This window comes from Lontra canadensis, unplaced genomic scaffold (assembly GCF_010015895.1).
Source record: "Lontra canadensis isolate GAN:19392208 unplaced genomic scaffold, GSC_riverotter_1.0 scaffold87, whole genome shotgun sequence".
Taxonomy (NCBI): domain Eukaryota; kingdom Metazoa; phylum Chordata; class Mammalia; order Carnivora; family Mustelidae; genus Lontra; species Lontra canadensis.
Window position 1 is genome coordinate 5,505,193 of NW_022631081.1, and position 25,436 is coordinate 5,530,628.

General features: G+C 47.4%; 1 protein-coding gene across 1 annotated transcript in view; it reads left to right on the forward strand.

Annotated features, from left to right (window-relative positions):
* Positions 1–25,436, forward strand: part of SFI1 (SFI1 centrin binding protein) — an 89,711-nt gene that overhangs the window by 61,063 nt on the left and 3,212 nt on the right. Inside the window, 14 exon segments of the mRNA XM_032883184.1 lie at positions 2,160–2,290; positions 15,987–16,068; positions 16,391–16,569; positions 17,567–17,642; positions 18,108–18,203; positions 18,645–18,721; positions 19,745–19,847; positions 20,963–21,059; positions 23,410–23,570; positions 23,964–24,038; positions 24,635–24,709; positions 24,836–25,012; positions 25,083–25,283; positions 25,285–25,346. Coding sequence (XP_032739075.1) covers positions 2,160–2,290; positions 15,987–16,068; positions 16,391–16,569; positions 17,567–17,642; positions 18,108–18,203; positions 18,645–18,721; positions 19,745–19,847; positions 20,963–21,059; positions 23,410–23,570; positions 23,964–24,038; positions 24,635–24,709; positions 24,836–25,012; positions 25,083–25,283; positions 25,285–25,346 — 1,592 coding nt within the window.

A 25,436-nucleotide genomic window follows, 5' to 3' on the forward strand; every position in this document is an offset into this window, starting at 1 on the left:
TCCCCCTGGAAAAAGAGCCCCTGACCCTGGGGCCCAGCAGTGGTGGAAGGTCAAAGGTCAGTGTTCTTATCTCTCCACACTGCTTTTGCATGGCCTGCATCATATAGAAGGTCTGAAAAATAGTAAGAGCTCTGCTTAGTTCTGGGTTTTTTTTTTTTGTTTTTTTTTTTTCCCAGATCTTTTGCTAACCATCTGACTGTCATCTAAGGAGATGACATCAGAGAACATCAAGTTCGTTAAAGAGAACATCAGTTCTTTCTATTTCAGGAAAAGATAAAGATATTTTTTATTGTGGGTTTCTTTCTTTTTAAAAAGTAATACGTAGAGAATGGCAAAACGTTTGCCAGTTATTGAAGCTGGATGTTAAGTTCATGGGGATTCGTTATACTGTTGCTTCTACTTTTATTTACATTTGAAAATGTAAATGCCCAAAAGCAATATATAGACATTGTAATTTGAGATGTGTAGGAAGGGATAAAAGAAAAAAATTAAAACACCCGTAATCTTAAATTACATTTGGTGAGTAAATTTGGTATCTTTTTTCCTCCATGTGCGTGGGAGTATGTATACCATATGTTCACACACACACAGATGCTTACTGTTCAGTTATCTGTTGCTATGTGAAAAAAATCACCCTGAACTCAGTAGCTTAAAACAACAAGTGTGTTATTATGCTTATGGGTTCTGGGGCGCTTGGGTGGCTCAGTGGGTTAAAGCCTCTGCCTTTGGCTCAGGTCATGATCCCAGGGTCCTGGGATCGAGCCCCACATCAGGCTCCTTGCTCAGCAGGGAGCCTGCTTCCCCCCCCCCCCGCCCCTCTCTCCCTGCCTCTCTGCCTACTTGTGATTGGTGTCTGTCAAATAAATGAATAAAATCTTTAAAAAAAAATAAATAAAAACAGATGACCCTTTATACTTATGGGTTCTGTGGGTCAGAAATTGAAACAAGACATCACAATAATGGCTGGTCTCTGCTCCATGATTACTGGGGCCTCAGCTGGGAAGATTCTAATGGCAGGAGGTTAGCATTCTCTAGAAGTTTCTTCACTCACATGGCTGGTTCCTGGACTGGAATAACTCGCAAAGAGTGGGCACATCTGGGACTGTTAACCAGAGAACCTACATTGGGCCTCTCCAAGAGGCTTGGATTGCCTTTGAGCATAGTGGCCTCAGGGGAGTCAGACTTCCTGTGTTGCTGCTCACTCCAAAAGTGTCTCAGTGAACAGCACAGAGCTGTATGGCCCTTTATGACCCAGTAGCTCATATGGTCACTTTCACCATTCTCTACTGGTCAAAGCAATCACTGTCCTGCCCAGATTCAAGGGGAGGGGACTTCTCAGGGAAGGAGGAAATCCAAAGAATTTGAGGTCCTATTTTAAAAAGTACCGCCGTATATATATGCTTTTATCCCCACAAAGTTTTGGATCATGGAAGCATGTATATATTTTTATGTCAGTTGTCTGTCTTCCTGATGATAAGCAGTAAAATAGTTGTAGCCTTTCGTAATTACAGCAAAATCAAAAGATATATTACAGCATGGGAACAATGTTGATAATACTCATGAGAAAGGATTGATAAATTTCTTAAGATTCAAAAAGCCCATGTATATCACTGAGTCAAACAGTAGCAGTCAGAGAGTGAAACAGGCAGTGGGTATGAACACTTAGTTCATAGGACAAAACATTTAGATACATCCACGTATATACACATGTGTATACACACACACAAATAGGTAGAGATGCTTAAACTTTTTAATTAGAGTAAAAATTTCTTACCCATCATATTTCATTTTTCACCTATCATGTAGATAAAGATTAAAAATAATGATTTTAATCATTTTCTCAGTTTAGTGTAGAAAGCAACCTTCCCTCTAGAATGTGACCCTGAAAGGTCTTTTTTTTTTTTTTTAAAGACTTTATTTATTTATTTGACAGATCACAAGTAGGCAGAGAGGCAGGCAGAGAGAGAGGGGGAAGCATGCTCCTCACTGAGCAGAGAGCCTGATGTGGGGCTCCCATCCCAGGACCCTGCAATCATGACCTCAGCCGAAGGCAGAGGCTTAACTCACTGAGCCACCCAGGGCCGCCACCCTCCCCCCCACTTTTTTTTTTTTTTTTAAATAATGTAAAGTACAAATAAAGGTCATTCTGTTCACTGTAGTGGCTGCGGTCCAGAGCAGACAGTCACTACCAGCAGAGAGCCCTTCCTGCAGCCTTCCACGCATGGAGAAGATTCTGGCGATGGCACCATCAGGAAAGTGTTCTCAATGCGAGAGCAGCACGCTTTCACAGGTATGCCGTGCCACTCCTGTCTGGGCAGGCTTCTCGGGCTTCTGCTCCCCACATGGCCATTGGTGGTGGTGTTCAGCCTCCCAGCCTCCCAGGCCCTGGTTCTTCCTGGTTTTTCAATTATGTGGGCTCATTGATTTCATCTAGCAGGAAAGCCAGCCAGTATTTCCCCTGGGAAAGCTTTCGCTCAACTTTATTGCAAATGCTTTCAGAGCAGCCTGAGTTCTATGCCCCTGTCCTCAGTGCAAGCCAGTGTGAGCTCCATGAATGCTGCCCATTAGCATTCTGGATCAGAGCGTGGTTGGACCTTGTATTGCCCTGGCAGGCATTCTTGAGTGTGATTTCCCTGAAATGCTTGCTTCCTGTTCTGCTAGACCTGGCTTTTTGAAGTCAACAAAATTAAGACGGGCAAGGAGCAGAGCTACATCTTTTTAGCTCCCACGGAGCCAAACTTGCCCATAGCAGGTCCTTGCTGCGTGTTGGCAGAAAGCAACAAAGAGATTACTCATCGCCGACTGTATGTCTGCCCCTGTGGTGGGCATGCTGTGATGGGAGAAGGGAAACAAATACATAAGCTCATTCACCTGTGACGTCAGCAACTTCATTAATAATTTCCTTCTCATAGCAGTCCCGAAAGAACAGGTTCAAGATGACTAATGACTCCCCCATGTAAAGCAACCAGTAAGTGGCAGAGCCAGAGTTTAAATTCAGATCTCCTTGACACCAGGGACTTTCTGCTAGATGAAAAGGAAGATCTTTTTGATGACTCTGTAGAAACTTTGAATCTTTGTGAGGAAGTAAAACTGATACACAAGAAACAATTGAAGGACACTTCCAGAGAAGAGATCCTCATGTCCTCACTTAGGTCAGCCCTGAGTTCTTCTAGAGCTACTGAGGAAAGTCCCTGGAGGAAGGCATGCTGTGAGCCCGGGGATGAGGATGGATGGCAGGAGTGGGCAGGATGAGGAGGGCCAGGCTGAGGGGCTTGCCTGAGCCTATAAAAAAGATAACAGATAAATGTTTGAGCAAGTGCACATAACTAGTAAACTGATGGTTTTGGAGATTGGCTGAGAACAGTTCCCATCAATTTAGGACAGAGACAAGAGGGAGGGACGTGGGAGGCACGCTGGGAGAAGTTGCAGTGGTCTTGACTTCGAAAGAATGTGAATGCTAATCTGAGGGGATCAGCCAGAACTTTGAGAGGAGAAGCTTTTACAGGGTAGCTGTGGGGAATTGGAGGCTGGCAAGGGGATAGCATTTACCTCTCCCTCTTCTGCAAAGAGAGTGACTTCACCTTTACCTACTTTCTCTACTGAGGTCTGTTTTAAGATTCCATTGGAAAAATGGCTTTACTACTTAACACACATGCACTCCTTCATTTCTTCTGCAAAGTCATGATTGACTCTGTTACTTCTTTTATATTTTGGCATGCCATAGGGATTTTCAAAAGTTGAGGGTTCTCATAACAGACTCAATCTCAGAGAACAAACTGAGGGTTGCTGGAGGGGAGGGGAGGGATGGGTGGGAGGGATAGGGTGACTGGGTGATGGCCATTGGGGAGGGTATGTGCTATGGTGAGAGCTGTGAATTGTGTAAGACTGATGAATCCCAGACCTGTACCCCTGAAACAAATAATGCATTATATGTTAAAAAAATATTGAGGGCTCTTTCAAAATAGCCAAGAGGTGTTTCCAAGAGGATTTTTGTTGGGGATCATTCTTGAGACAAAAGGGTGGTGGGTGGGGAACTTGGGTGGCTCAGTGGGTTGAGCCTCTGCCTTCAGCTCAGATCATGATCTCGGGGTCCTGGGATCAAGCCCCGCATTGGGCTCCCTGCTCAGCTGGGAGCCTGCTCCCCCCTTCTCTCTCTGCCTGCCTCTCTGCCTACTTGTAATCTCTGTCAAATAAATAAATAAAATCTTTAAAAAAGAAAAAAGGGTGGTGGGTGAATTGGAGACAGGGTGTAGCCAGGAGGTTTGAGGGAGAACCAGGGCCTGATCTGGATTTGGCCTGATCTGGATTTTATCTTGTTTTGGTTGAGTTGGCTCTTTTTAGAAAACTGAAGTTTTTTAGGTTCCTGCCTTCAGCTCATGAGGGAGCAGAGTGATGGGGAGCCTGGCTTGGAAGCTGGAGAGCCCTGAGTTCAGACCCTTGCTCCACTGCTTGCTGGCTCCGTAACCCTGTGCAGGCCACTTGGTCTCTCTGAGCCTGTTTCCTCAGATGTAAAATGGAGATGGGTTGATATAATAGTCCTGTTTCATAGGGTTGTCATGAAAAGTGAAATAATGCCTGTGGAATACAAGCAGAACGGCAGTACAGAATATCAGCCTTCCCTGCCAATCCCTAGTGATTTGTGACTCTTACAGTAAATGAATATTCATAGGTTCGGTTTGGAGTTTAGCAAATCTGAGTTCCCCCAAAATATATATGTTCTATCTTTCCATAATTCTTAGGGTATTTGTTTAATATTTTAGGAATGTGGACAGAATTTATAGCAGGGTCTCATGAATTATGACCAAAAATGGTAGTTTCTTAACCTACCAGTAAAATAGTATACGGAGAATGTCTTTTAGTATGCTGATTTGTCTTTTGTTTTTTTTAATTGAGCTGAAGTTCATAGTGAAAGGCACAGGTGTTAAGTAAACAGTTTGGTGAGTTTTCACAAATTGGATACCTGGATAATCAACAGCCCAATCAAGGTCTAGAACATTTCCATCACCCCAGAAAGTTCCCTCATGCCCCCTTCCAGTCAATTTGCTCCTCCCCCCATCCACCACCATAGGTAACCACTGCTTTGGTTACTGTCATCCCAGGTTAATTTTGCCTGTTTTTGAACTTTAAGTGATGGCATCATACAGTAGGTGTTCTGTCGTGTCTGGCTTCTTCTGAAGTTCAGCATAATGTTTTTGAGATTGACCCTTGTTGTTGGGTAGGAGTTCAGTCTTCGCTGAGTGGTATTGAATGAATATAAGGCAATATTTTCACCCCTTTTAACAGGTTGTTTCCAGTTTGAGGCCATTATGAGTAAATCTGCTATGAACATTTAAGCGGGTTATGTTTTCATTTCTCTTGTGTGGAAACCTAGAAGCGGACTCTGGCTCTCAGGTGGGGACATGCTTTCTCTTACAGGAGGTCACATCATTTTACACCCACCAGCAGATAGAATGCTGGTTGTTCCACCTCCTCATCAACATCTGGTTTTGACTTTTTTTTTTAATTATTTTTATTAACATATAATGTATTATTTTCTCCAGGGTACGCGTTTATGAATCATCAGTCTTACACAGTTCACAGCACTCACCATAGGACATACCCTCCCCAATGTCCACAACCCAGCCACCTTCTCCCTACCCCCCCGCCCAGCAACCCTCAGTTTGTTTTGTGAGATTAAGAGTCTCTTATGGTTATTTTTTTTGTTGTGTTTTTTTTTTTTAAGATTTTATTTATTTATTTGACAGAGAGAGAGCACAAGTAGGCAGAGCAGCAGGCAGAGAGAGGGGGGGAAGCAGGCTCCCTGCTGAGCAGAGAGCCCGATGCGATGTGGGGCTTGATCCCAAGACCCTGAGATCATGACCTGAGCGGAAGGCAGAGGCTTAACCCACTGAGCCACCCAGGTGCCCCGAGTCTCTTACGGTTTTTGACCGTCTTTTTAACTGAGCCATTCTGGTGGATGTGGAGTTCCATCTCATTTCCCTGCTGACTAATAATATGGAGCATTTTTTTAAGGCCTAATCAGCCAGGATCAAAATCCTGTAGTTGGTAGTACCAAGTCAGATTGATTGCCTTGAAGGAAGGAATTCCAGAGGAATTCTGGATTGGTGCTGTTCCTGAGGGAAAGGAATTTGTAGGGTTTGAATCCTACGAAAGGATTCTGAAGGGGGGAAGAGAAGCAGGGATTGGTTTTGGATTGCTTGCTATTTCTGAGGCAAAGATAGGAGGGATGAGAAGTGGGGTTCACTAGGGAGTACAGTAATGTGTACCCTCAGGAATAAGTGAAAACAGCAAAGCTTGTCTGGGGCATCGTTGGTAAAGAAGCAATAACCACTCCGAAGATATTTTACAGCTGCTGCCTGGCTTTTTGGAGAAGCCATGTTTCCTTGTAGCTAGCTTTATCAGTGTCTGTCCTGATCTAACTAATGGTTAGGCTGCTTTTCCTCTTTTCTGAGTGAAATCAGTCTGAGCTAATTTTCTTTCTTTGAATTCCAGACAGATTTTGACTGATTCAACATTTACCATGTGCTTATTGACCATTTGTGTATCTTCTTTTGTGAAGTGTCTATTCAGTTCTTTCCCCTACCTTTTAAAAAAATTGGGTTTTGTGTCTTTTTAAAAAATTATTGATTTTTCAAAGTTCTTTATATATTCTTTGTTGGATATATGTATTGAAAATATTTTCTTCTAGGGTCGCCTGGGTGGCTCAGTGAGTTAAGCATCTGACCCTTGGTTTTGGCTCAGATCATCATCTCAGGGTCTTGAGATCAAGTCCAGTGTTGTGCTCTGAGCTCAGTGGGGAGTCGGCTTGAGATTCTCTCTTCCTCCCCCACTTCCCCTCCCCATGTTAGCATGCTCTCTCTGTGTCTCTCTCTTAAATAATAAATCTTTAAAAAAAGGAAAAAGAAGAACATTTTCTTTTGGTAATGTGGCTTACATTTTCATTTTCTCACAGTATTTTTTTCATTGAGAGCAAAGTGGTTATATATATATATATATATATGGAAATGATCACAGAGTGGGGATCTATATATTAGCTAATATGTATATATTGAAATAAATTAACAGTATTTTTTGGTGAGCAGAAATGTTTAATTTTGTTACAGTCCAGTTCATCAAATTTTTTTCTAATCATAAAAAATCAGTGATTTGAGGGTTTTCTCTAAAAAATATTTGCCTACAGCCAGGATCTTGAAAGATATTTCCCAATATTTTCTCTGGAAGCTTTATATTAAGTTTTATCATTTACATTTAGGTCTGTGATCATCCTGAATTTTTTCCATATATGGTATGAGGTAAGAGCCAAGGATTGTTTTTTTCTGTTTTTCAGGTTTTTCCAGCACTGTTTGTTGAAAAGACTTTTCATCCCCCCATTGAATTGCCTTGGCACCTTTACTGAAAATCAGTTGTCCTTATAAGTTTGTATCTATGTTTGGACTTTCTCTTCTGTTTCATTTATCTGTTTGTTTATCCTTATGCCATTATCATACTCTCCTGATTTTTGTATCTTGATAGCAAGTTTTGAAATCGGTTCTTCAACTTTATTCCTCCTGGGATTTTCTTTTATTTGTTTGGGATTGCACTTAATCTGTATAGACATTTAGGGGAGATCGGACATCTCAAACTTACTGAGTCTTCCATAAATGAACATACACTTCTCCATTTATGCAGTTTTTCTTTAACTTTTCTCAGTGTTTTATAACTTTGCATAGAAGTTTTGTATATATATTGTTCAATTTATTCCTAAAGACCTTTTTTTGATATTCTTGTGAATAGAATTATTTTTTAAATCCATTCACTGTTTGTCCTAGTATATAGAAATACAGGTGAAACTTTTTGTTCTGTGACCTTTAAATTTACTTAATGGTTTGAGTTTTTTTTTTTTAATGACATAGAGTTTTCTGCATAAATAATCCTATCATATGCAAATAAGGACAGCTTACTTTATCCTTTCCAGTCTGTAGGCTTTTATTTCTGTCTTCATTAGCTAGCATCTCTAATGAAGTATTGAATGGAGGTAATGAGAGGGTACATACTTGTCTTTTTTCCAATCTTAGGGGGAAAACAAAAGCAGTTAGTATTTCACATTGAGTATTTTTGTAGATATCCTTTATCAGATTGAGAATGTTGCCCTCTATTCATAGTTTATTGAGAATTTTTATTATGAAGGGTGGTTAAATTTTGCCAGATGCTTTTTCTACATTTATTAAGATGATCATATGGTTTTCCTGATTTCACGTATTAGATCAGCCCTGTATTCCTGAGATAAACCCCACTTGGCCATGATATATTATCTTTGTCACGTGTTGTTGATTTTTATTTTAAGATTTTATTTATTTATTTGACGGAGAGAGAGATCATAAGTAGGCAGAGAGGCAGACAGAGAGAGAAGGAAGCAGGATCCTGGCCCAGCAGAGAGCCCGATGTGGGGCTCGATTCCAGGACCCTTGAGACCATGACCTGAGCCGAAGGCAGAGGCTTAACCCACTGAGCCACCCAGGCACCCCAAGTGTTGCTGATTTTGATCTGTTAATGTTTTCTTAAAAATTTTTACATGTATTTTCATGAGGGATAGTGGTTTTAGTTTTCTGGTATTTAAATTTGTTATGGAATTTGCTAGTGAAATTATCTGGACCTAGAGTTTCCTTTATGGAAAGGTTTTTGATTACAGATATAATTTTGAAGATAGATACAGAGGGGGCGCCTGGGTGGCTCAGTGGGTTAGGCCTCTGCCTTCAGCTCAGGTCTTGATCTCAGGGTCCTGGGATCGAGCCCCGCATCAGGCTCTCCGCTCCGCTTGGAGCCTGCTTCCCCCTCTCTTCTCTCTGCCTGCTGTTCTACCTACTGGTGATCTCTTTCTCTGTCAAATAAATTAATAAAATCTTAAAAAAAGAAAAGAAAAGAAAATAGATACAGAGCTACCAAGAGTTTCTTTTCATGTTAGTTTTGGTAAGCTCTGTTTTTCAAGGACTTTTTCATTCTATCCAAGGTGTTAAATATATTGGCGAAAAGCTTTCATGAAAGTGCCTTAATATACTTTTAATGTCTGTAGAATCTCTGATGATACCTCCTTGTACATTCCTGATTTTGGTAATTTGTATTTTTTTCTCTTTATTCTTTAAATTTTATTTATTTCCCAGAGAGAGAGAGAGGGAGTGAGAGAGGGAACACAAGCAGGGGTAGCAGGAGAGGGAGAAACAGGCTTCCTGCCAAGCAGGGAGCCCGATGCGGGGCTCGATCCCAGGACCCTGGAATTATGACCTGAGACTGAGCCACCCAGGCACCCTTTTCTCTTTATGCTTGATCAGTCTTGCAAGGAGTTATCATGGGTTATTTTTTTTAACTTTTGCTTTGCTAATTTTCTTATTGTATATTTTGCTTACATTGATTCTAGCTCTTTATTTTGTATCTTTCTACTTACTTTGGATTTAATATGCCTTCTTTTTTTTTTTTTTTTTTTTTTTTAAACATTAAGACGGAAGCACAAGGATGCCTGGGTGGCTCAGTGGGTTAAGGCTCTGCCTTCAGCTCAGGTCATGATCCCAGGGTCCTGGGATCGAGTCTCACATTGGGCTCTCTGCTCATCGGGGAGCCTGCTCCCCCCCCCCCCGCCGTCTGTCTCTCTGCCTACTTGTGAACTCTCTCTCTGTCAAATAAATTAAAAAAAAAAAAAAAGATGGAAGCACAAATCACCCATTTTTTTTAGAGTTTATTTTATTTTATTTTATTTTTAACAATCTTTACACCCAACGTGGGGCATGAACTAACAACCCTGAGAGCAAGAGATTCATGCTCCTACAGCTGAGCCAACCAGGCATGCCCACCCATTCTTTTGTTATTGGCAGTAAATTATAAATTTTAAATCTTTCTCTTGTGAAAATTTTAAGCTGTAAGGTTTCCCTCCGCTTTAGCTTTATCCCACAAATTCTGACATGCTGTATTTTTATTATCATTCAACTAAAAATATATTCTGATTTCCTTTGTGACTTCTTTCTTGACCTGTGGTTTATTTAGAAATATGTTATTTGAGGGGCACCTGGGTGGCTCAGTGGGTTAAGCCTCTGCCTTCGGCTCAGGTCATGGTCTCAGGGTTCTGGGATTGAGCCCCACATCGGGCTCTCTGCTCAGTGGGGAGCCTACTTCCCCCTGCCCCTGCCTGCCTCTCTGCCTGCTTGTGATCTCTCTCTCTCTCTGTCAAATAAATAAATAAAATCTTTTAAAAAAAGAAATCTGCTATTTAATATTCAAATAGGAATTTTCTTGATACATTATTGTTTTTAATTATTATTTTATCCATTGTGGCTAGAAAGCACCTTATATAACTTCAGTTTTTGAAATGTATTAACATGTTTTACAGCTGAATATATGTGGTCTGTTTTGGTGCACCTTCCATGTGCACTTTATTTTTTCCCGTGTGTACTTTAAAAGGATATTTATACTATACTTGTTGGATACAGTGTTCTATAAATGTCTGTTAGGACAAGTTGGTTGGTAGTCATCTTCAAATTTTCTGTATCCTTACAGGTTTTTGTTTGTTGTTGGGTGTGTTTGTTTTTTTCATGGTTATTTCATATTTTATTGGACTGATTACATTTCACCATTTGAGACATAAAGCTAACACAGGACTAAGAATGTAGAATAGGAAAGTGGGAGAAACCATCCACAATTCGAGTCAACTTGAAAGGTCCATAAATCTTTGTGTTTGAATTGAAGGAAAAATCTGTTCAGAGCTGAAGGGGGGGGGTCCTTGGTTTTTAACAAAAATCTCCTAAAGCCTTTATTAATACAAGAGTCAGTTTATGGAAAAACTCCGAATTGTGCAAAATCCCATTAGGCAGGAGAAATGGGCAGGATAGAAGGACATGGGCAGTGGGGGCAGCCGGTCTGCAGGCAGGATGCCTGGGCTGGAGGCCACGCCTCAGGTCCAGGACCTGTAGGTAGAACCAGGCTGGAAGAGAACTATAGAGGCAGAGGTTAGTGTGTTCACTCAGTCAAAGCCCTGACTTTCCAGTCAGTCTCCAGGATGCAGATGCTTTCCTCAGGCAAGGTATTTGTTTGTTTTTTAAATATTTTATTTATTTATTTGAGAGAGAGAGATAGCAAGAGTGAGCATAAAGCAGGGTGGGAGAGGGAGAAGCAGGCTCCCAACTGAGCAAGGAGCCCTATGTGGGACTTGATCCCAGGACCCCAGGATCATGACCTGAGCTGAAGGCAGACAGTCAACCAACCGAACCACCCCCCGACCTTAGTTTTGTTGTTTGTCTATTTTTTCTATCGATTACTAGAGAGAAGTGTTAAAATTCTATAGCTATGATTATGGATTTTCTGTTTTTCCTGGTAATACTACCAGTTTTACTTCATGTGTTTGGAATCTCTGTTAATTGGTCCATGTACAGTTTAGATTGTTATGTTTTCCTCATGAACTGTCCCATTTTATCATTTTGAAATGAACCTCCTTATTTTTGGTAATATTTCGTTTCTCAAAGCCTGCTTTGACTTTTATTAAAATATCCTCAGCAGCTTTTTTTGTATTTATAGTTTATGTGGTTTACCTTTCCCTCTATTTGTCTTCATATTTAATAAAGCTTTCCTCCTATGTCTTTTTTTTTTATCTAGTCTGACAATCTCTGCTTTTTTCTTTTTTTTAATTTATTTATTTGAGAGAGAGTGAGCAAGTGAGCATGAAGGGGTTGGGATGGGTAGAGGGAGAGGGAGAGCCTCCCAGGCAGTCTCCACACCAAGCATGGAGCCCGGCTTGGGGCCTGATCCCATAACACTGAGCTCACAACCCAAGCCAAAGCTGAGTCAGATGCTCAACTGACTGCACCACCTAGGCATTCCTGAAATCTCTGCTTTTTAATTAAAGTGTGTGGTTCATTTACATTTAATGTAATTGGTGTGGTTGGGCCGAAGCCTACATCTGTTTTTTGTTTCTCTGTTTTCCCTTTTCTGGCCTGTTCATTTAGAATCTTTTAATTTTTATTTCCTGCATTGGCTTTTTATACCTTTTGTATTTTGTATTTATCATTATTTTATTTTATTTTTAAACGTTTTATTTATTTGATAGAGCAAGGAGAGAGAGAGAGAGCACAAGCAGGGGGAGCAACAGGCAGAGAGAGGAGGAAGCAGACTCCCTACTGAGAAGGAAGCCCAATGCAGGGCTTGATCCCAGGACCCCGGGATCTTGACCTCAACTGAAGGCAGATGCTTAGCTGACTGAATCACCCAGGTTGCCCCTCTTTTGTATTTTTTTTTTAAAGATTTTACTTATTTATTTGACACAGAGAGAGATCACAAGTAGGCAGAGCAGTAGACAGAGGGAGAGGGAGAAGCAGGCTCCCTACTGAGCAGAGCTTGATGTGGGGCTTGATCCCAGGACTCTGGGATCATGACATGAGCCGCAGGCAGACACTTAACCGACTGAGCCACCCAGGCACCCTTCTTTTGTATAGAAATCAACAATACACATTGTTAGACTTACTACAGTTCTATTCAGTTCTGTTGTACCACTTCATGTTAAATATAAGAACATAAAAACAGTAGAATTCCTTTCCTCCCCATCATTTTTTTTTAAGATTTTATTTATTTATTTGACAGAGATCATAAGCAGACAGAGAGGCAGGCAGAGAGAGAAGCAAGGCTCCCTGCTGAGCAGAGAGCCCAATGCGGGGCTCAATCCCAAAACCCTGAGATTATGACCTGAGCCGAAGGCAGAGGCTTTAACCCACTGAGGCAACCAGGTGCCCCTCTTCTCCATCATTGATAGTATTTCTTGTCATTTCTTAGGTCATGATATATTTTGCCCACGTAATTTTTGCTTTAGACAGAATTCTTTTTTAAAAATTAAGAGATTAAAAAAAACCCAATCTTTTATATTTACCCACATATTTTCCATATCTAATATGGAAAATTGTTTCTTCCTATAGATGTAAGTTTTCATCTATATGCTTTTGTCCTTTAGCATCTTTTTAAAAGATTTTATTTATTTATTTGACAGAGAGATCACAAGTAGGCAGAGGCAGACAGAGAGAGAGGAAGCAGGCTCCCTGCTGAGCAGAGAGCCTGATGTGGGGCTGGATCCCACCCATGAGACCATGACCTGAGCCGAAGGCAGAGGTTTAACCCACTGAGCCACCCAGGTGCCCTGTCTTTTCGAATTTTTATACTATAAGTCAGCTGGAGAGAAATTATCTCAGCTTTTGTTCATGGTTATTTCACTCTTGGTCTCATTTTTAAAGGACCTTTTCCTGGATATAAAACAATGAGTTTCTCTACCCCTCACTCCTGAATCAGTCAGTCAGTCAATCTATCTATCTATCTTTCTTTATTTTTATTTATTTATTTATTTTTTTAAAGATTCATTCAGGAGAGAGAAAGTGAATGAGCATAGGAGTGGGCAGAAGGAGAGGGAGAAGCAGACTCCCCACTGAACAGGGATCCTGATATGGGGCTTGATCCCAGGACTCTGAACCAAAGGCAGACCCTTAACCATCTGAGCCACCCAGAAGCCCTTCCAAGTCTTTTAAAGACATTCTTCCCTTGTCTTCTGGCCTCCATTATTTCTGGTATAAAGGCACCCATCGTTTGTATCATTCTTCCCCTAAATGTAATCTGTCTCTCTTCCTTTGCTTTTAAGATGTTTTTATTTATCTTTGGGTTTTTGTTTTATTTTAAAGATTTTATTTACTTAGGAGCACCTGGGTGGCTCAGTGGGTTAAGCCTCTGCCTTCGGCTTAGGTCATGATCCCGTGGTCCTGGGATTGAGTCCTGCATCGGGCTCCCTGCTCAGCGGGGAGCCTGCTTCCTCCTCTCTCTCTGCCTGCCTCTCTGACTACTTGTGATCTCTCTCTCCATGTCAAATAAATAATTAATATCTTTTTTTAAAAAGAGAGGGGGAGAGGGAACACAAGCAGGGGGAGTGCATTTCCAGAACTTTTTCATCATCCCTAACAGAAATTTCGTATCCATTAAACACTAACTTTCCATTTCCATCTATTCCCAGCCCTGGGAACCTCTAAACTACTTTCTGTCTCTGAATTTGGCTATTCTAGATGTCTCATATATGTGGAATTGTGTAATATTAGACCTTTTGTGTCTGGCTTATTTTACTTGGCATAATGTTTTCAAGGTTTATCCATGTCATGGCATGTATCAGAATTTCATTCCTTTTTATGGATGAATAATATTCCATTGTATGGATATACCACAGTTTGTTCATCTGTATGTTGATGGACACGTAAGTTTTTACCTTTTAGCTATTGTGAATAATGCTGCTGTGAACACTGGTGTACATACATCTGTCTAAGTCTCTGTTTTTCATTCTTTTGGTTGTATACCTAGAAGTAGAATTACTGAATCAAATAATTCTGTGTTTACTTTTTGAGAAGCCACCAAATCATTTGGTTCTTTTTTACTTTTGGTTCTATTTCTCTGCCAAGATTCCCTGTCTGGTAACTAATTTTGTTCATCCTTTATTTTAGTACACACACTTTAATAACTCTTTCTAAGTGTTTGCTGATTCCAACATTTGGGTCATTGTTTTTATAGACCGCTGTTTTTCCTTTAAAGGGTTTTGTCTTTTATTCTGGTAGACAGTGATTACTCTTTATTCTCGTGATTCCTGTTGATCCTATCAAGTGTGGTTCTGTTCATTCTTTGTGTGGGGTGTGTGTGTGTGTGTGTGTGTGTGTGTGTGTGTGTGTGTGTTTTAAGATATTTTTTAAGTAATTTCTACACCAAGTGCAGTGCTTCAGCTTACAACCCTGATATCAGAGTTGCACGCTGTACCATGTGCCCCACGTGTGGGTCTTTTTTGATTTTTGTCTTCAGAGTTAGGGCATGGCGCTTATTCCTGAGGCCACCCTTTCTGAATTCTGGGGTTCCCAGCAAAGTCTCTTCATTCAGACTAGGCTAGAACTCCCATCTCTCAGCGCTTTCCAGCTTCTGGTAATCTCCATCCAGTAGTCAGCCCTGAAGAGGCCACTCTGCTAGGTCTCTCAGAGCCTGCTTGTATAGCCTTACTTATGGACTGGGCAGACTCACAGAGAAAGTGAGGTACACACTTGCAGAGTGTGCAGGGTGTGTGTGAGCGTGCCTCTGATGTCTCTACAGGTTCTAGAAAGCCACAGATGCATACAGTCCTTCCCCTGCAGTCTTGAACTCTATTCTCTGCCCCAGCTGAGTGAGACTGTCCTGTTCTGCTTGGACTCGGTGGCCCTGCCCCCAGTGTTCAGAACGTGCCCTCAAGGCAGAAAGCCTGGGTGGCCACGGGGCTCACCTTACTTGCTTCTCAACTCTAAGGATCACAGTCTATTTTGCCTCTTGTCCAGGGCCTGAAAACAGTTGCCTCGTGTATTTTGTCCCATGCTTTTGCCAACGCACGGCTCCTAGTGGCTGTTGACCAGTTGTCCCAGTGCTGCGTTTGTGGGCCTTCGCATCATTGCGCTGAGTGGGGAGGCCGAGGCAGAGGTGACAGAGCAGTGGTTCTCAAATCTGTCTCCCTGTCTACCTCACATGGAACGCTTCTTTTAAATATTCTTTCCTGGGGCCCACTTCAGACTTGCTTGGTCAGCCCTGGAGACCTGGCCTCTGTTTTTAACCACTTCCCCTAAGGATTTGTGTAACAGCAACCAGGCCGGTCAGCCCGGACTGGAAAGGATTTCACTACTGACCATTGAGCACTGTTGGTATTTCAGTGTGGAACTGAACTAATGAAGAGCCATCATCTCGAAGTCAGTCTTATTCATACTGTGCAGATGCTTGGCTGACACCGGAAACAACTTGGAGAGTACTGGGTCGTTCATGGGGCTTTTTGGCCACTGCTGTCCGCTTTCCTTCTCTTTCTCTTTCCTTCCTTTCCCGTCTCAACTTATTCACCTCTTAATAGCCTAAGAAAAAAAACCCAATTATTTGGAACTTCTCATTCTTTTTCATAGTGATTTTATCTTCAGTGTTTTGTTTCCCATTATTGTTATTATTTATCTTTTTAGGGAGACGTTGGAGAAGCAAGTATTTGCTATTTGGTGGCAGAAGATGTTTCAGCATCGAGAAAACCGCTTGGCGGAGAGGATGGTAAGTGGCCGTCCCTGAGGAGGTGCCTGGAACGGGTAGGACTTGCTTCGGACTTTGCGCTCACTGTCTCCTCTGCTTGGGACGTCACCCAGACCCACATTGCGGGGCGTCCTGCCTGTGACCAGGACTCACAAGGCAGGGCAGGGCCTGGGGCATCTGTTGCCCTTGTCAGTGGAGTTTACATATGACTTCTGGGCCAGGGCAGCTCGTTAATGCCCATCTCTTTTGGCTTGGTCAGTAATTGTGGCCTATAGACTCTTCCTGGCTTCTGTGCCCCCAGCGGCTGGACCGACTCTGTTCTTTCCCTGCCATCCTGCCCCAGGCCATCCTTCACTCAGAGCGGCAGGTCCTGCAGAGGTCCTGGTCCACGTGGCACCAGCGGGCAGCAGCACAGCACCGGGAGCGGCAGCGGACAGCAGCGGCCTGGGCCCACCACCGCCACCGCCAGCTCAGGAGGGCTTTCTGCATCTGGAGAGACAGTGCCCGAGGGCTCAGAACAGAGTGAGGGGCCGCTTCTGCCCCTGAAGCTCTTCCCCTCTCAGGCCAGCTTCGACCATAGTGGTAGACTCTCAGCTCTGAGTGCCTGTTGGAGGGTTGTGTTAGCCTAGACCCTGGTTTTAAGTTCCAGAAATTTTGCCTAATTCAGTCTATACAGAACCAGGGCTGTAGTGGGAGGATCCTGGGGTACCTCATGGAGATCCCAGCCTCAGGAACTCGACTAGGGACAGACATGCTCCATGGATCTGAGGTCCTACCACTGGATGCATCCCACTCACTGGGTGGGGCCCAGTGTGACCACATCCAGAAAATAGACTGATGAGCCCGTTTCAGGATAGCTGAGCACCAGGACCAGCAGCTGTGGCCTAGGGGCAGGTGGTGGCAGTTTTTACCACACTATATGGTTGGAGACAGGGAGGGGCAGACAGCCCACATGGACATGGCAGACACTGTCCCGCTTTAATGCTGTTCTGTATCCGCTTTGTGCTGTGAGGATCTCCCCAGTCTCAGATTCTGGCCACATTTAATCTCCTGAGTCGCCAGCACATGAGTGTACTTCAGTGTACTTGAACCCTGTCAGGTTGGCTCCGAGAATTTGAGTAGATGCTCACTTTCCTGAGGGGAGAGCCCAAATCCTTTGGCAGCTCTTCAGAGGTCTTTTTTTTTTTAAGATTTTATTTATTTATTTATTTATTTATTTGAGAGCATGAATGAGAGAGCGTGCACACAAGCAGGGGCAAAGAGAACGGGAGAATCAGTCTCCTTGCTGAGTAGGGAGCCCAACCCAGGGCTTGATCCCAGGACCCTGCGATCATGACCTTTAGCCAAAGGCAGACACTTAACTGAATGAGCCATCCAGGCGCCTCCAGAGAAGGTCTTGATTCCTCCCTCTCCACTAATTTAAGAACCACTAGGCAGGGGCCCAGGACTGTGAGGGGTGTGGGTGGAAAGAGCCCTGGCCGGGTCCAGGCTTCAGTGCTGACTCCAGCCCTCCCCACAGGAAGACGGGCCTAGTGCTGGCTGCAGAGTTCCACTCCGCACGGCTTCTGCACTGGGCCTGGAACAGGTGGAAGGAGGTGAGGCTTTGGCACAGATGCCACCACGTATGGTTGTGGACAGGTGGAGCTGGGTGTCAGCGTGACTCGGAACGGGCATGTGGGCTTGTCTTCCGCCCCTCAGCAGCCACCTGACTCTGAGCACAGGAGACAGGCTGGGCAGCAGAGGGGCAAGCACTAACCTGGTTTCCTGAGGTGATTGGCTCAAACTCCCATGTTCTTTGGTTCCGGTCTGAACTCACTGAACCTAAAATTCTTGGTCTCACCATTTGCAGGCATCCTGCTCAGGGTAAAAAGTGTGTCAACTGCCACATGGCTTGAGCGTTTACCCTGAGTCAGGCTCTTGCCCCATCCGATCCCCACAAAGCCCCTGAGAGATACCTAGTCGTAGATGAGGCCTTGGCGGGGTGGGTGGGGCAGGTGAGAACACCATGGGTGAAGATGGCGGCATGGCTGAGCCCCTCCCGGCCCCCCCTCTGTCCGCAGGGCCTGGCTCTGCGCACTGCCGAGCGGGGGAAGCTGACACGCGCCCGCCTGCACCACCGGTGCACCTCGCTGCGGGGGGCGCTGCGCTCCTGGGTGGTAGGGGCTTCTGCTGGTCTCTGGGTCACCCCTTGCTTCGGGCGGGATGGGGGGCGGGGAATCTTGTGTCCCTCCCTCGGTCTCCCTGCCCCTCCCGGAGGAGTCCCGCAAGCCTCCGCATGCCCAGGACGGTGGGTCTCTCAGCCACGGGGCTGAGCTCTGGCATCCTTGCTTGGCAAAGTAAAAACGAATGCCCTCTGGGGGGCCAGCCTCCACATCAAAGTGACCCCTTGTCCAGGAGGCCAGTGGCCTGACTTGCTCGGTGAGGACTTAGCAAGACCATCCTCTCTGTTGTCCTGGCGCTCTACTGGTGTGGGACTTGGAGCTCTAGGCCAGTGCCCACCTCCAGCATCGCACCCCCTGGAAGGAGGGCTCCGGTTGAGGGAGGGACAAAGGAGGGAACTGGGCTCTGCACCCGCCAGTCCTCTCGGTCTCCCACAGACTTATCAGAGCCAGGTTCGGAGCATCCTCCAGGAGGTGGCGACCAGGGAGAGGCAGCACAAGGGGCGGCTACTGCGGTGAGTCTCCCCGGCGTCTCCCACAGGGTCTGAGGATCAGGGCTCCCGTTCCAGCCCCAGGCAGGGCCAGGTGTCCAGACTGGTGTGGAGCGAGGGCAGCCCAGCTCCTTGCACTGCTCACAGCATTGTTGGGCTTTGCCATAGCAAGCACTCCATTCATTGGGTCACCCCGGGTCTGGAAGCTGCTGTGTGCAGACTGGGGCCTTGAGGAGGCAGCTGTCAACCTGGGCATCTGCAAGAGCTCCCCCTTGTCTTGCTCCTGTCGACACTCTTCCCTCCCCTGCAAGATTCTGCGTCTCCCGCTCCAGAGCTGCAGGGACCCCCTGTGCCTCAGCCTCCACTCAGTTGCCTCCCTGCTTGGCTCTCCAGGCCTTCCACGGATTCCAGAGGCATCTCTCACAGGCTTGGAAGTCACTCGCTCTCTCTGTTCCAGCTCCTGCTAAACCAACCTCTCACGCTCTCCTTCCCGGCAGGCCTCCCTCATTCCACTCTTTTTCCTCCCTCCGTATTTGTTCAGCACATGGTATTCCAGGCCACCTGTGGGAGGTGGGCCTTGTGGACTTACCACTTCTACCCTCCCTCAGGGAGGTCCCCATCCAGCCCCTCAGGCAGAGGGAGTGAGAAAGATGGAGTTGCTGAGCGAACTCTGTAGCAATTGCGGGGCTGGGGCCGATGGCCCTCCGCCACCTCCCGTCTCTCTGTGCCTTACTGTGGCATAACTCACCTGTACTGTCACTGCCTGGTCACCACTGTGTGTTACGTACATGCACGAGGAAGTAGTATTTGGTCTTGTTCACCGTGGTGCCCCTGGGGCTCCCCCAGTGCCTGGCACAGAGCAGGGGCTCACCAGCCCTGTGTCGAGTGTGTCACCATAAATATGGCTGTTGGTGAGACTGATATTCTTAGGTACAAGAAGTCTGTCCTCAATTGAGTGGGCTGAAGAAGCGGGAATGACTCACAGGAACCTCCCCCATCTCATTCGCACTGGTGACCCCCTCATCTCCCGGGCCTGTGTTCCTGCAGGAGTGTGTTCCATCGCTGGAGAGAGAACACCCTGGCCCGTGTGCATGAAGCCCAGCAAAGCTCCCGAGCACGCACTCACTACCGGCGAACCTTGTGTTCCAAGGTGAGGCCTCAGGAGACCAGCTGGTCGCCCAGGAGGGTTTGGGACCTTGCTCCTGCGAGGGCGTCACCCCGAAGCTAGGCTCTGAACAAGGAACCCAGGACATGGGCTCACTCACCCTCCTCCATGCAGGTTTCATTTCTTTTTCTTTTTTTTTTTTTTTTTAACTGGATTATGAACCAATATCCGTTAAAACAAAAACACAGTGAGCAGACTGGTTCTTCTCAGAACCAGTACTTCCTACACATGTGGAATTTTCCACTGGGACAAACTCTGTCAATGTGGCCCTCCTTCTCTTCATCTGTCGGAGGATGTTCATTGTGGCTGATTTTATGGCTGCAGAGGCTTTCTCGAAAGTGTAGAACACCCCGGGAATGTGAGATTGTTGGTCATCGTCCGTGGGAAGTGGCCCCAAAATGCCACCTGGTGGGGCCTGTCCTATGTGCTGCAAGAGGGAGGGTGTGCCAGCTCGCGACCCTGGGAGGAAGGCGTATTACACAACAGGGTAGTTCAGAAATGAAGGGACAGCAGTGGTCCCGGCACTGGGGGCTGTTTTAGAGAGAAGGATTTTTGCCAGGAGCTCTGAACAGCAGTGGTTCTCCCACTGGAAGGCCGGGGGAGACTGGTCCTGACAACTCGGAAGCCTCCAGAGGGTGAAGAACTGTGACAAAGTCAAGGCCCAGTCTGCTGTCAGACTTGCTTGGCTTCCGGCTGGGAAGGGAGGCCTTTTTTTACAGAGAATGGAATTTGTGCCTAAGGAGCTGGGGAGCAGGCAACCCCGGCTGCTTGACTTCTTTGTAAAGTGCTCTGCTATGTGTGTCTCAGTTTGAAAGGCTGCAACGCATCTAATGTACAGCTTCGTTCAACACCTAATAATGGAACAGATGCCCATGGGATGCCTTGACTTGTTGATGGCGTGCTTGGAAGTTGAACTCCTATAGAACAGTCCATCGCCTGCGATACTTTGCTTCCTGTGGGGACTGGGGCTTTGGTCCGTGGCCTGGGTCTGTGCTGCTGGCCGGTGTTTTCCGGAACATGTGTGGGTGCCATGTCCCCACTCAGTCCCGCAGCGCTGGGCGTCCCGGGAAGTCAGGCTCTGCTCTTCATCTGTCCCTTAGGTCCTGGTGCAGTGGCGGGAGGCTGCATCCGTGCAGATATACTACCGACAGCAGGAGGACTGTGCCATTAAGGAGGCCCAGAAGGTGCTGGATAGGGGTGAGTGGAGTTCCTGGCAGCTGGGGAGAGTGCTCTGAAGGACATAGAACTGTCTCGTGTTCCATCTCCTCCCCCTGTCTTTGGATTCTTCTACCCTGTGTGAGTTTCCTGTTGCTGAGATAACAGTACCGCGGACTGGGAGGTTTCCACCAACAGAAGATTGTTCTCTTGGCCTTCTGGAGGCCATGTCTGAAACTGGGGTGTTGGCGGGGCCATGATTCCTGTGAAGGCTGGAGGGGAGAATCCTTCCTTGCCTCTTCCAGCCTCTGACAGCCCCAGCAGTCCTTGGTGTTTATTGGCTCGCAGACCCATCCCTCTAGCCTCGGCCTCTGCGGGCACAGGGCTATCTGCCCTGCGACCGCGTCTCTCAGAAGGAAGCCAGTCTTCCTGGGTTAAGGGCCCGCCCGCCCTGCTCCAGGGTGGTGTCGGCTGACTGCACTGGCCATCTTGCCGAGTCACAGCAGTTCGGAGGTTCAGGATGAGGTTCTGGGTTTGGGAGGAGGGGTAACCATTCAACCCAGCGCATCACAGCGTTCTCTTCCCAGCCAGTTGCCAACCAGTTGATGTTCAGGTGTAAGACCGAGGCTTAGTATCTGATTCTCATGAAGGAATCAAGGGGAGTGAGTCCGCGTCCTTGTGTTGCTGGGCCCTTGTGTGTTCAGGGAGTATGGCCTTGGGCAGCCTGAGTCCCTGCTGTACAGAGAGCCTGGGGTAGATGGTCAGACAGGAGCACAGATAAGATGCAGGGAAACTGAGGCCCATGGCCCTGCAGTAGGGACATGAGCAGTGGTTAGAATAAATGACAATACAACTGGAAATGAAAACACACATAAATTGTTTAAATTGGAATGTAGGGAAGACAGGTCAAGTTGTTGGTTTGCTCCAGGACAAAAACTGATAAACTGGTTTGGTTCTGACTGCACTCTTTATGTGGATAAACACACATCTCTGCTTTCCTCTGGACAGAACCCTGGGGGTCAAACATCCCGCACGTACTCCACCCCAGTGTGCTTCTCTGTGTCCTCAAGCTGCCCCCGCCCCACCCCAGAAACCAGTGCTGTGTTCCAGGTGTCTCCCAAGAAAGAAGCTGAGGGGTTTGGCCCATTCTGGGGCCTCTGTTTGGGCAGAGCTTTGGCATCAGCGCTGCAGAGTCCTTGCCAGTGGGGGTCAGGTGGCCACAGCAGGTGTTAGAGAGGACAGGCACAGGCTACACCCTGGACTGCAGGACTGAGGGGCAAGCAGCTTTCTGTGGAAAGTGTTGGGTGGCACACAGTGGGCCCTGGGATTGCTGTGTCCTTTACAGGTGCTACAAGGATTTGGGAGACCCAGAAGACAAGACACTGTGTTCTCGGCACATAGCAGATGCGCACTCAGTGCTGTGGAACCATTTCTGGGCTTAGTTAAGGCCTCAGTCTCAGGTACACCTTGGCAGCCCGAGGGCGGGGCTGAGTGCTGGAGGAGGATGAGTTCAGGGTAACGTGTCATAAGACACAGTCAACAGAGTGTCTGATACGGGCAGGGTCAGGTGCTGGCTGTGTGGCCCCATGAAGGCCTCTCTGAGCCTCAGTTTCCCCATCTGCAAAATGGAATAATAGTAGCTGCCTCGTGGGGTTGTTGTAAGGACCCAGTGAGAAGTACACCCTGGAAGTAGTATGCAGGAGGTATCAGCACTTGGTCCTAAGGCTTTGCCTCCAGGCCTGCAAACCTGCCCTCCCTGCCCCCTACAACAGTTCCCAGAGGACACCCCCATCTTGGCATCAGTGCCTTAGTATCTGTTGTCTATAAAAGAAACTTGTCTCAGGGCTTAAGAAAAGGGAAAGACCTAAAAGGAAATAAAAACAAAACAAAACACGGAAGTGCTTGCTCCCCCTTGAGAGAGAATCTGGTGACACAGAAACAAAACGCATGCGGTAGCCTCCGCCTGCCTGCAGCACCCAGAACAGCGGACGCTGTGCCTCCTCCCAGGCCTGGTTGGAGCAGCTTAGACTCCCTGAGCCTGGGTTTCCTCCCAGGCCAAACAGGGCCATGGCCCCCCATTCCTTCAGACACAGGGTCTTGTCCTCCACGTGTCCAGTGGCCTTCCGTGGGCCACTCCATGGGGGTACTGCAGACACGTGGCCACCGTGGACAGGCGGTGGTTCTGGCTGACCCTTTGGGGGCACAATAGTAAACGGCACACCAGGTCCTGGTCCCCAGGGTGCTCGTGGCCACCGTCCCCATGTGGCGGTTTCACCAAGTGGGGGCTGACACCCCAGCTCTACCCCGACACAACCTTTTCAGCTCTCTGAACCTTGCAGATTGGCTTGTAGAAACCTCCAAAAGAGTAAACTCTGACTTGGATCTGCCTTAGGTTGTCTCAGGATGTGGTTTCGGCGCTGGCGGGACCGAGGCCAGAGGGTGGCCCAGCAGAGAGCCCTGCTCAGGAGGGCGGCTGCACACCACGGCCGGCGGCTGCTGCTGCGAGCTCTGGCCCAGTGGAAGGCGCACCATCTGGGCTGCATCAGGAAGCGGGTGAGGCAGGCGGCGGCTCCCAGGCCAGGAGACCACCGCCTGGGGGAGAGGCGGGCTCTGTGGCAGAACCCACGACCGCCAGGATGGGTGCTGGGTGGTTGGGGTCCTGCAGGCACAAGGCTGCAGGGACCTTTCTGGGAAGGCTGAGGGAAGCCAGCCTCTGGGTCGGGTCTCCCCCAGGCACCAGATGCCCCAGGAGGGAAACCTGGCTCATCCTGAGGCGTGGGGTGTCAGAGCTCCATGCTCCCCCGGTACAGGAAGCCTTGGCTTCATCCAAGACTCTTCTTGGAGATGGGAGGACAGTTCTCTTGGGCCGAGAGCCTCTCACCACAAGGCTGCGCCCAGATGATTGGGATGCAGGGCCCTGACTGCTTTTAGCTGCTCTCTCCCCAGCTCCTGCAAAGGCAGGGTGCCCAGCTCCTGGCCCAGACCCGCAGCCGGGCCTGCTTCCACCAGTGGAAACAACAGGTGGGAGCCAACGAGAAGCCCCTTCCCCCTCCCACTGCCTCCTGAACCCACATTTATTATTTTTATTTAATCTCTATACCCAACATGGGGCTCAAACTCACGACCCCAAGATCAAGAGTCACATACTCCATGGCACCCCCACATTTAAAATTTTAAAATTCCACCCTTGTCTGAGGGCTCCCCCAACCCTGGTCATTTCCCGGCACTGCCCAGTTCCTTCCATCTGTGACCTATACAAGCCCATCACTTCAGGGCCCTGTTTCTACAGTGTCACATTAGGGTAATATCCAAAAATTAATATGAATGCATTTTAAGTCTTCACCAAGGACATGCTAAAACACCAGGCAGGGTTGCATCATGCCCAGCAGACCTTCATGTGCCCAGCACTCTGCCCCCACTTGCTCCCTTCCCCCAGAGCTCTGCCTTTGTTCTTCCCAGAGGATCACTCCTTGGTCCACCAACTCTGGGCCAGGCAGCGCTGGGCCTTTCCCAGTGGAGGGAGGGCAGCCTTACTAGAAAAGGGTCTCAGAGTGACCAGGTCCCTGTGGTCAGAGTGGCCTCCCTGACTTCCATAATCTTCTTTTTCTGGCCCATAGCTGGCGAACAGGAGGCGGGAGCAGCAGGGCACAGCCTGGGCCCTGGGGTTCTGGTCCTTCTCACTACAGGCAAAGGTAATAGGGGCCCCATACCCAGCTGTCCCTGTACGCCTTGGTGGAGGCGAGGGTGGGTCATGGGCACAGCCCTGGGGGGAGCCTTAAGCAGGGAGAACTGGGCCTCCTTTCCTTCTCTCTCTGGAGGTGTGGGCCTCGTGGCTGGGCTTTGTGCTGGAGAGGAGAAGAAAGAAGGCGCGTCAGGAGCAGGCCATACAGGCCTACCGCCAGCAGCTCCTCCGGGAGGGCGCCACACGCCTTTTACGGTTCGCGGGCTGCATGAAGGCCCTCCGGCAGCAGCTGCATGCCCAGCAGCAGGTGCAGGTGAGGGTCCCCCGCTTTCTCATGGGGAGCGGGTCAGACACGGCACGACTTGACCAGAGGCTTGTTGCAGGCGGCTCACAGTCTCCACCGTGCGGTCCATCGCTGTGCCATGCTCTGGAAACAGAAGGTTCTGGGCCAGGACAGGGAGACTCGTCCCCCCACATCCACCATGCCCAGCAGGAGAGTGACATTTGACAGTCCCCTTTCCACCTATGTTGCGGCTGGGGCTGGGGATGCTGCTCCGGAGACCAAGAAGCCACCAGCTCCTCATGAGCCCTGGGGGGGCGCGGAGCAGCCTGTCCCTGGCTGCTTGGGACCCCCACCTCCTAGAGCTGTGAGTAGCCCATCTCTCGCCTCTTCCTCCTTGCTTTTTGCCTGGAGCAGAAATTTCCACTATACAAGGAGGGAGGTCCCAGCTGAACCG